Genomic DNA, 11,848 nt, shown 5'->3' with positions numbered 1-11,848 from the left:
TTTTTGTACATACAATAAATCTGATTGATTTTATTACACATTTTAGTTTAGAATCACTTTTACATCGCTAGACAAAGAGATAATACAAATAAATATCAATTGTAAAACTTAAGTCCCAAGTACTGGCATAGCCTTTATCTAAAGACAGCCGAAGAGAAGGTCAAGGTCAATAGTAACTCCAAAGAGCCATCGCGCCCCCCTCCTGCCTGCCCACATCACTCCTTCCATAAGAACCTCAGAAGTGTTTCATTCACGAGATGGGCAGAGGAAGGTGCTAGAGTCTGAGTATACCAGGCCAGGACTTTCACGGTAACTGTCGGTAACTGCTCTGACCTAGTTCCCGCTGAGGTTTTCGTTATGGCAATTTCATTGGAGTGCCTTGGTGGCCCCATTTCATTCACAGATGGTGTCTGGATGGTCTACGATGACCATAGTACCCCTCAAACTCAAGAGGCACAGTGAGGCAGAACTGATAGTCTATGTTAGCAGGGGACTGGCGCTTCTCAGAAACTTGGCAGTCTACATTCGGTGAAGGAGGACTTAGCGAGAGCTGGGGAGAGCAGACGAGCGGCCCGTGCCTGAGCTGCACTGCATCCTGGCACCCTTGGTCATGGAGATGTAGGTGGACAATTCAAGCAGCATGCAGGCATCAGACAGGGAGCAATTCAACGTAGGTCAGTCTTAAGAAAGTGCTTCATGCCTATGGTTTGGGGACTCTGACTCTGACTGTAAGGATCTGGAAATTGTGTCATCTGATACAATGTCAGATACATTCTACCGAGCAGAGGAAAAGAGTCCAAAAAGGATTGTATGTGCAGCCTCAAACTCCTCCCAGACGATCTTCTTAGATCCTTTTAAAGACTTGCTTCTAAACTACAATGGCTACTGTAGGCTGTGGCCTTCCAGCATCCCAGACAGATGACAGCATAAAGCTCTGGTCCCTCAGTGAGCTTCATGCATCCTCTATAGTCTTGGCTCAACTCAGAACTCAAAGCAGCAGCATTCTGGGGGCAGCAAGACATTTTTACCATCTGCTCTCTTCAGTATCGGATCCGTATTGAGAAAAGAGAAGCACCAGAGGCTATCCGGGAAGGGACAGCTTCATCACCACATAGGTGGCCTTCTACTTGGTGTCCACAGACCACCGTAAGAACCCAGCTGAGGACAGGGCAAGCTTGCTTTAATAATCATGTCTTCCAAATTTTTTTCCTTTGTCTTCTTGGAAAAGTTCTATGTGTCACTTAACCCCTGCTACTATCACATTAACCACTTCAAGACACCAGTATTAAGGTATGATATTACCTGAAGTTTGCAATCCTGTTTTGGTACACAAATGTCGTCAGCCTACAGAATTTAGACTAGCTGTGAGGAAATGTAAGAGAGACAAGTATCACCAGCAAACAGCCATCTTAGAGCACATATCTCCTTATTTGGATCCTAGTCAAACAAGCAAGTTCTTAGGACATAAGGAAGAAACAGGGTTTGAGACCAAGAAAAGATGAGATAGGTTCCATTCCATCCAAGGAACTGCTCAATAGGGCTCTGGGCTCAGAGAGGAAGCTGACAAGAAGATCCACGGATCTCCATGATACAGAATGTCAAGACATTATACTCTATTCCTCCTTCCCACAGGCTCTGATCCAGAAATATCCCTGGAGACCAAGCAGCTGAGTGAAAAGATGTCTCAAGGCCCACCTGAGCTGCCATCTTCCTGAGGCACCATGCCAGCAAGGTACGCCAGTGTGGCAGACTTGAGGACTCACTGTCCCCTCAGGGTTGGATCATGGACTCAAGACACTTCATGGGGCGTGCTTCCAGCCTGGATTAGTCATTCTGTGGGCCTTTAATGCAGACAAAGGCAAACACTGCACGTTGGAGTATTTCTAAAGCTGGGCGGGTTTTCAGTGTCTCTTAGAGACACACGCAGAGCACAGAGACTACTGTGCACACACAGCCCCACACACTCATGCATTTCTCTTAGGGAAAATGAGTAACTGTCACCTAATGACCAACTTAAACCAAAGCTCGAGGCGCCATAACATGAAAACTAAAACTTATAAACCAAACTAGTCTATGTAAACAGGAAGTGTGGACTCCGCTCTGAGCCTGCTCACTCAGAGCCTCTTCTTGCCAGCACCTAGGGGAGCCACACTTGTCAGTGGGTTTCTGCTCCAGGCAGACACAATTCCTTTGCTTCCACCTCTATCTCCCCTCCCCGCTCTGAGTCTCCTGCCCCTAGTCCGCAACTGCCTATTCACTCTTCTGCTCCCAGGATGGTAAGGACCCAAATGGGGGATTCAGAAGTGCCTGTTCCTAATGCCTTCCCAACTCTACTCCCATCAGAGAAGGCAGAGCCAGCTTCCCTTCTCCCACCTCAAAGCACACTGTATAGGCATGCTCTGCTGGTGGGTCTTCACGCGCCCCACTCACACAGAGCATGTGTACTTGGGGAAGACCGTGACAAATGAAGAGTAAAGTGACATGGGAGATGAACATGGCACTGGTTTATAGACTTAGATCTTTAACAGGATGGTCGTGGTTTTGAGATTTTAAAAAAAGCTATTTCCCCAAACTCTCCCAGGAGGCAGAGAAAATGTCTCTTCTATTGCTTCCAACACGAAGTCCTTCTGGAGCAGGAACTGGAAGTCATCCTCCCACCCCCATTCAATGGATTCCAGGCAGATCTACTCCTACTGAGGGCCCAGAAGCTGGATCGCTCGCCCATGGTGCCATCCTGGGCTTGGTTCCAAGTGAGATCTCTCATTTCACCTGACAGAAGCAGGTACCTATTCAAGTTCATTTGTCAGCCCTACTATCACTTTAGGCCGAGGCTCTACACACAGTCCTAAGGAGGCCTCGACTCCATATTGTTTAACAAGGAGGGAGGCTGGTGTGTAGAGGAGGCTAGAGAATAGGAAAGGGAGGGAAGTGGGGAGGGGAGAAAGAAGGAAAGCAAGGTCGTGGTCATTCTTGCTGTCCACTTGGACTTTGCATTTTACCTTACCCATGCATTCTGAGATGCTAATTAAAGGACACTTCCCAGAGGAACTGAGTGCCAGATCAGGACCAGCATGTTCGGGAAGATTAAGTTGGCTAATCTGCAAAGAGGCCATCACTCCTCCTCAGGGGAATGGTTCTGTGTTTAGGCTCAAGTCATCTCTGCAGTATTGTGCTCGCTTTTCTCTCAGAAGACAATGCTGTTCCCACCCTGGGAGGGGTGCTGGGTTACTTGGGAACCAGCCCCCGAGACTGTGGGTAAAACTGAGATGCAGGGTTTCCTGAGGAGGAAGAGGAGGCTCCTGATTTCCTGCCACTCTTAGGCCTGCAAAAGTCAAACACATGTGGACATTACCAACTAACATGCAACATTCCAAGGTGGTCTTTCCTCAATGGCCTGAAAACCAGGTTTCTTTGAACTATACTAAACGACTAAACTAACATGGCCCTCGGGCCTGGCCAACCCACCTGTCAGGAGACGTATGAAACCTGGAAGGAGGGACTTGGGGTGCTCAGCAAGTGCAAGCCAAAATAAACAGGGAATAGGACCATGCCCTCCTGGGTGCTAGGATTAAAGTATTCACTATTATATCTAGCTCAAATGTCCTTTCAAACACAGGTCACTAGAAGCTACTCACCTGGCCTTGGCTTTTCTATTTGCAGTACTTTCAAAGGAAGAGGCATCCACCTGTATCTCATCCTCATCTTGCAGAGCTGCATCCAGTGCAGCCTGAACCTTGGGAGAAATTGCTGGGCCCTCATAGTCTCTGGTTGTCCGGCTGGGCATATCTAACTCCAAGAGCATGATGTTCTCTGCCTGCAGAAGCATAGTAGTCATTAGCAGGTGCAAGAGAGCCAGACATCCTCTGAAACAGAATTGCAAGCTATTTGCCATTAAGAGCCTCCCAGAAGGGGCTGGGGATTTAGCTCAGTGGTAGAGCGCTTACCTAGGAAGCGCAAGGCCCTGGGTTCGGTCCCCAGCTCCGAAAAAAAGAACCAAAAAAAAAAAAAAAAAAAAAAAAAAAAAAGCCTCCCAGAAGAGATGGCAAGATGGCTCACAGTTAAAGGTAGATAAGGCCTACTACCAAGCCTTATCGCCTGAGTTCAGTCCTTGGAGCCCACAGAGTAGAGAGAGAAACTTGACTCCCACAGGTATTTTTTCTGATCTGCAAACACATGTCATGACACACATGTACCCAAAATCACACAAATAAATATAATAGAAAAAATGTTTAAAAAGAGCCTGTCTAGAATGACAGAGTTGTGTGTATATACATTTATGTTTGTACACATGTGTATGGAAGCCAAATATCAGGTGACTTCTAATGTTCATTTTTTCTTTACTTACTTAATTAATGTGTATTGAATGTGTCCTGCCTGCATGTATAACTGTGTGAGGGTGTCAGATCCCCTGGAATTGGACTTACAAGCAGGTATGAACTGCCCCATGAGTGCTGGGAATTGAACCCAGATTTTCTAGAAGAGCATCATTGCTTTTAATCACTGAACTATCTCTTCAGCCCTTGTTTTGTTTTGTTTTGTTTTCCCACACAGGGTCTCACTATAGAGCACCAGCTGTGCTGAAATTCATGTAGACCAGGCTGACCTCAAACTCACTTCAACTCCCTGTGCCCCCCAGAAGCTGGGGTCAGAGGAATGCATCAGCACATCCTTATTTTTTGAGACAGGATATCTATGTGAACCTGAAGTTACCAAGTAAGCTAGACTGGCTGGCCAGCAAGCCCTGAAGATCCTCTTGCCTAACTCAGCACCAGGACTGCAGCTCTCAGCTTCTTGTATGGGTAAGTCCTTGAACTTAAGTCCTCATAGCTGTATGGATAGCACTTTACCAACTGAACCATCTTTGTAAACCCAGAAAATATATGTCTTATAACTTTTTTCCTGGTAGGACTAAAGTGATTTGTTTTTTATTTTGGGTATTTTGTTTTGTTTTGTTTTGTTTCATGGTTTCTCTGTGTAGACCTGGCTGTCCTGAAACTCACTTTGTAGACAAGGCTAGCTACCCTCAAACTCAGAGCTCTCACTTCATTAGTCACCTTATTGCAATCCAAGTCAATGCTTCATTCATTCCCTTTGTTATGGCCATAAAAGTTACTGCATAAACATCCCAAGTCATGTACATCACCAGGTGACAGACATTTGATTGCTTCTGACTTTAAATAATGAACAAAAAACTGCACTGATAATACATCATATCCAAGTTTTTGTGTGAACATGTGTCATGGTTTCTTTTCTATTATTTTGACAAATGCCATAACTAAAAAAATAACCTGGATGGGAGGGGGCAGGATTTATGTAAAATTCTTTAGTAGTATTTAGTATTATAATGAATTTTAGGCCACCTTTTATACATAGGATAGAAGGAGATTACACACACACACACACACACACACACACACACAGAGAGAGAGACAGAGACAGAGACAGAGACACACAGTGGGACAGAGACAAAGAGGAGAGACATATTACACTTCAAGATTATAGCCCATCACTGAAGGAAGTCAGGGCAGAAAGTTGATGCAGGAACCTGAATTCAGGCCTGCTTGCTCTTCCACGATTTACTAATCAGGGGGCACAGCATTTGAAGACAGTGGGAACCATGGAGAAATGTTGCTGGCCAGCTACTCACTCACTGGCTCCTACTTGTATAGCTTTCTTGTATAGCCTAGAAATACTGTCCTAGGGATAATGGCAACCACAGTGGGCTGGGCCCTCCCTATCAACTGATAATCAAGGAACTCCTGATAGACATGCCCACAGGCCAATCTGATCTAGATAGCTTTTCAATCTATACAGTTCTCTCAGATGGCTCTAAGCTGTGTCAGGTTGACAATTAAAGCTGAATAGGACAACATGTGCACTGAATTCTTTGGTGTAAACACAACACCTGGTGTGTACTTAAGATAATTCATGTTTTGAATTACTTGGGGAGTGAAGAAGTCAAGTGTTTTACAGATTGTTAGGTTTAATTTGCCTTTAATATTGTTGAAATCTCCTGTTTCCTTGTTACTGTTCTATCCATTACTGAAAATGTAGCAGTGAAGTCGCCAACAATTATAACTGACCTGTCCATTTCTCCCTTCAGTTCATCCAGCCTGGCTTCATGTTTCTGGGCTTTGCAGCTTGTAAGTACTAGTATCTTCTTGGATTATATAATGCTCATCTTTGTCACCTAACAATTTTGCCTTGTTTCTATGCTATTTATAGATTATTCTAGGTGTCTTTCTGTCTCTCTCCGTGTGTGTGTGTGTGTGTGTGTGTGTGTGTGTGTGTGTGTGTGTGTGTGTGTGATCTCTTTCTATCCTATGTATATGAGGTGGCCGTCCTCCTGCCTCATCCTTCCAGGCATGATTCATCATACTTAAGTTAGATGGTTTTAATTTTCTACCCTGATTTTCTGCTTTTGTTTTTTGCAATAAATATGTCTCATACAAGATGTGAAAAGGTGCGAAGAAGAAAACAGTCATCACTAATAGCTTACACAGATGTTCCAGCTGTTTGTAGGCACGGCATCTGTGTGTCCCTGGAAGTGGGTGCAGGGCAAGACAGGGGCTTGAGCTTGAAGGACTAGTTTTGGGCTCTGCTTCATAATCAGTTTGTGAATTGCCTCCAACACAGAGCAGCATTTCGTGGATGCGCCCTGTCTAACTCTTGAGGACAACTCAGTACAGAGAGCAGCTGCTGCCGACTGCCTCCAGGAAGTTAGCCCTGGGGCTCCAGAGAGGCAGGGGGCCTTCATCAGCTTTTACCATCCAGGCAGAGCACAGAATTTCTCCAATGAAGCAAGCTGATTACTAGCATCAGTTACTGCTTTCAACCCCACTTTTGGTCATGCCTGTCCCCTGGAAAGACACACATTTCTCTTGTACACTTTAAAAACATTTTCTTGACTCACTTACAAAAACTGGCACATTTTGCATCATCTGAAATAGCTAGAAACATGCTTCTGAGGCTTCTGCCTGACCCTGCCCTTCTTCCTCCCTATAAAATCCCACACAATAAGCAGTTTTTGCTTTTCTTTCTCTATTTTAAATGACTAAGCACCAGGAGGAACAGCACCCAGTTCATCTGGTTCTGGTTTGAAAGGCGAGAACTTCTGTTTCTGTTTCTGTTTCTGTTTCTGTTTCTGTTTTTGTTTGTTTGGTTGGTTTTTTTTATTTTAAAGTAAAGCCAGTTATGACGGCTCACACCGTAATCTCTGTGCTTGGGAGACACAAGCAGGAGGACTGCCTAAGTTTGACGATATTCTGAGCTACATAGAGATTCTAGGCTAGGTTAAGCTACAGAATGTGATCCTGTAAAAATCTTCATTACAAAAATAATACAGGTTGCAAAATACAATTAAGTAAAATGAAAGAACTTTAAATTGACTGCACTTTCAACAATCACAGGCAAGCAGTTCACATGCTCATGTATTTCACACACCAGACTTTTACCATTCAAATTTTTTTCTTAGCGCTGTTGTTGAGATAAGGTTTTTATAAGTAAACTTGGATGGCCTGGATCATGTTATACAAACCAGGCTGGCCTTCAGATACTTTCTGAATGCTGGATTGCATATGTGTGCCACCATGAAGAGTAACACTGTTTTATAACTTAGTCAGGCACAGTGCCTCCCAGGCCATCACTTACCACCTACCTTCCAAACAACAGGGCTGGCTACACAGAGTTCAATCAGAGAGGGCAATCAGACATCAGGTATAGGACCAGCACATAGAAAGTATTAGCAAATAGAAAATCTGAAGCATTTTATTGTAATATATTTTGGGGTTGTTAAACAGTGCTCAATTATGTCACTTTAAGTGACTATGTAAGTGACACACACGTTAAATGAAAGTAGCAGTTTCCTAGCAAAGGCCCATGGCCCACCACTAAACATCTATCTTTCTAAGTTCCACACACTTGCCTGCAGATCCCTCACTGTTCATCTCTCCTTGCCTCTGAGGACAGGGTACCTGTTCCCCACTCCTCCTTTGTCCTGAGGTTCTAATTCTCACTCTGCCTCACCTCTTGTTTTAACTGTGTGTGAAAATGCAGATGCAGGTATATGCACATGCCTATGGAGGCCAGAGAACCGACTCAGGCCTCAGGAAAGCTGCTTACCTCCTTTAAGACATGGTCTCTCAGTGCCTGGCACTCACCAATTATGCTAAACTGGCTGGCCAGTAAGACCCAGGGATGCCCTTGTCTCTACTTCCCCAGTATTGGAGTTACAAAGACATACCACCAGAGCTGGCAAGATGGCTTGTAAGGAAAAGTGTGTGCTGCCAAGTCTGTCAATGTACTAGTTTAGTGCACACACACCCACACCCACACCCCCCGCCCCACACACACACCACTAAAATGCAGTGAGAATGTGTCTATCACCACACCTGGCATTTTTATGTGGATTCTGGGGCTTGAACCCAGGTCTTCCTGCTCGAAAGACAAGCACTTTATGGAGTAAACCCCAAACCCCTGCCTTTCCCATTAGTTTGCTGCCAAGCCTGGCAACCTGATTTGAACTTTGGGACCCACATGGTGAAAAAAAGAAGATTAATGGCCACAAGTTGTCTTCTGACACTTGCTGTGGCATGTGCATGCGTGTCACCCTGCCCCCCAAAACATACATGCACACGTTAAAATAATGAATGTAATTGCAACTAGTTTTTAAAATCCACAAGCAGTCTTCTCACCCTGTACCGGGGCTCTGGCCGAATCATCATGGACATCCGTGCATGCTGGCTCAGTGGTCTCTTGTATCCTACGGCAGAGACTGGCCTCTTCATCATCTGCTGGTTCCTGAAAACAGATGATAATGTTAAGCTAAGGCCCTGCTGGAATATGCCCCACAGCCCAAGATGAGGCCAATGGGATACGTACTCAGTGAGTACTCTGGTAAGTACTCCAAGCCAGAGCAAGAACTCAAAGCAGGAACTTCTGAGACCAAGGCTTGACAGAAGCCTGATAACTGCTTAGCTTTTTGCTTGAGGCGCCATCTGATTCAGATGTGGGCTTCATGTTTCTTTCTAACTGGAAGGGACCCCAGTCACTGTCTTGTTCGTAGACAGCAGAAAAGTATAGCTACCAATACTACTACTCCTGCTTCGTGACAGAGAGCTGGGCCCCAGAATGGCCCAGGTGTAGGCTAACATACAAAATAATGCCTCTGTCCTGTGGCTTAGCACACTTGGTTTACAGGGGAAAGGAAAATTTGAGATAATGGGAAACGCTATACCTAACTAGTTCGTGGGTGACAAAGCCTCCCAGTTTCTAATACAATTAGTACCAGCTTGTACCTCCTGGGCCCGTGGTTGCCACAACATCAGCAGGCAGGCTCCAAGTTTCAGTGCACACTCCCCACATCCTAGCACCCCAGTCCACCTTGCAACATTCTTTGTTTTCCCACAGGCAAGCCTACTTCAGGTCAACAGTGACTTACTCCAGTCTGGTTATAGGATGTAATTTCCAATGGTCTTCTTCATCATCAAAAAAGGATCTATTCATAATTTTATTCTTCTCTTCCAAGGGAATAAAGTTTTCTATAATAAGATGCCTGTAAGAATACACATAGGTGAATGCAGAAGAAGACTGCACGTAGAGCCAGGCAATGCACACACCTATATAGTCTCAGCTACCTGGGAAGCTGAGGTAGGAGGTTCCTTGAGTCTATGATGCCATACTAGACTACAGTGAAAGTCTTTCTCCAAAAACAACAACAACAAAATAAATCGAAGTGTTCGCTATCTGTGCACATGAATATATGGAGCAATGAGGTAAGAGTCAAGTCACTCAGCAAACATCTACTGTAGTACTGAGCAAGTACTACAGGCCAATATCATACGCAGAGCTGAAATCCAAACATGGAAGACACCCGGTCCTCACCTGATACAAAAGATAGCAGTACAGAAGTGACAGGTGCTAAGAGTGGCCGGTCCAGGTATATGGAAAGGTCATCTTAGCCAGGCACAAGCAGAGTAAGGATGTGAGTGGACAAAGAGAGTATGTGTGTGTGTGGGTGGGTGGGGTGACATAGAAGCCATCCTAGGGCAAACATTTGCTTCCCAAAGCTGATGGGCTTCCACAGTGCTGAATGCAGGTTAGGGATGAAAGCTCTCCCACCCCTGTGACTTGCTGTTCAAGCTGGAACACTGTCCATTCTAATTCTAATCATCCAAGGTAGTAAGAATTGAATGCAAAAAATAAAGATGATTCCTGAGAAAAGCCTCTACCTGACCAGTGACCAGGAAAGCCTCAAACAACCTATCAGGGAGATATACACTGCAGTCCTTGCAATTGGAGGCTGAAGCAGGAAGATGATGAATTCAAGATCACCCTGGGCTACAAGGTGAGTTATAGGCCAACCTAGGCTACTAAGCAAGAATAATAAAAAAAATATTGAACAGGAAATAGGAACCTACGAGGTTATCTCTATGGTTGTGATTGGCCTATATTTGCCTCCATTATTTCAAAACCTCAGAACAAACAATGCCAAGGGTGATACTATATGACAGACACAGGATAAGTGTCTCAGCATCACAGGGTGCTAAGGAACAGACTATTTAAAAAATGTTTAAAAAGAGATTATAACAGAGAAAATGGCTTCCTCAAACAGTTTGAGGATGTGACATTTTCTCTTTTTGTTGTTTGGTGGTTTTTTTTGTTTGTTTTGTTTTTGTTTTTTTCCTTTTCTTTTTGTCGGAGCTGGGGACCGAACCCAGGGGTGTTTGGTGTTTTAAAACTTATTTTTCACAATATGATTACAAAGGTTCTATTTATGTATTAGAAAATATAATTTTTCATAATTCCAGTATCCAATGACGACTAGTACTAGTATTTTGACAGTTCTTATTCTGATTGTTTTTTTGAGAAGTACATGCTTACAAAGAGAACTGCTAGAGCCCCTGGGTTCGGTCCCCAGCTCCGAAAAAAAAAAAAAAAGAAAAAAAGAACTGCTAGAGCAAAATTTATATTGTTTATTATTGTGTGCCCGTGTGTGTGTATGTGTGTGTGTGTGTGTGTGTGTGTGTGTGTGTGTGTAAGCATGTGTGGAGGTCAGAGGACAACTCTGTGAGATAAACTCTCCTTCCACCTTGATGTGCACCCTGAGGATCAAGCACAGTCACTCGGGCTGCACTGAGCACCTTTACCTGCCGAGCTGAGATTTTTCATTTTATGTGCATGAGGTTTGTTTGTTTGTTTGTTTGTTTGTTTGTGTGTTTGTGTGTTTGTTTTGCCTGTATACATGCCTGGGCACCACTGTGTTGCCCACAGAAACCAGAAGAGGGTGTCAGATTTCCTGGAACTGAAGTTACAGATGGTTGTAAATGACTACGTGTATGCTCGGAATGGAACCAAGGTCTGGTTGTTTATTTTTAAGTTAAGAACTCCCTGTGTAGTCTGGGCTGAGCTTGTGATCTTCCTGCCTCAACCTTGCAAGCAAGCGCTCAATGACAGACATGCTATGACACTCTATCCACTACAGAGCATTAAAACACATTGCTCAGGGGTCTGGGTTCACAACTCCATAGGAGCACTTGCATGGGGCCTTGGGTTTGATTTCCATCACTAGGGTGATGGTACATAGCACCCAGAGTTCAAGGCCAGCCTTGGCTACAGAGCAAATCTGAGACCATACTGAGCTACATAAAACCCTGTCTAAAAAGCCCAGATTTCATGAGAACAATGAATGGTCTTAAAGTACTCTGGTTGAAGAATACTCTGGTGTCCATTAGCTCAATAAAATAAATAAATAAATAAATAAATAAATAAATAAATAAATAAATAAATAAAGTTTACAATAAAGGGGCAAGAAAATAACAGAGAAGAAATGGGGAGATTGTATGGTGAC

The 11,848-nt window shown here is 44.2% G+C and overlaps 1 protein-coding gene across 6 annotated transcripts in view; it reads right to left on the bottom strand.

Moving 5' to 3' along the window:
• Kif3b (kinesin family member 3B) overlaps positions 1-11,848 on the bottom strand; it is a 39,571-nt gene continuing 27,723 nt past the window's right edge. For 5 of the 6 annotated variants that reach the window (XM_039104605.2, XM_063283364.1, XM_006235288.3 and 2 more), the window contains 4 exons: positions 9,440-9,553; positions 8,694-8,799; positions 3,636-3,814; positions 1-3,322 (listed from right to left, as the gene is read on the bottom strand). In XM_039104605.2, coding sequence (XP_038960533.1) covers positions 3,226-3,322; positions 3,636-3,814; positions 8,694-8,799; positions 9,440-9,553 — 496 coding nt within the window. In that variant the 3' untranslated portion in view covers positions 1-3,225. The remainder of the gene's footprint in view (positions 3,323-3,635; positions 3,815-8,693; positions 8,800-9,439; positions 9,554-11,848) is intronic. The other variant, NM_001106529.1, reaches the window with a different exon arrangement.

The sequence above is a fragment of the Rattus norvegicus genome, chromosome 3, assembly GCF_036323735.1.
Source record: "Rattus norvegicus strain BN/NHsdMcwi chromosome 3, GRCr8, whole genome shotgun sequence".
NCBI classification, from domain to species: Eukaryota; Metazoa; Chordata; class Mammalia; order Rodentia; family Muridae; genus Rattus; species Rattus norvegicus.
Note: the sequence above shows the minus strand (reverse complement) of the source record. Positions and strands in the feature narration are given on the sequence as shown.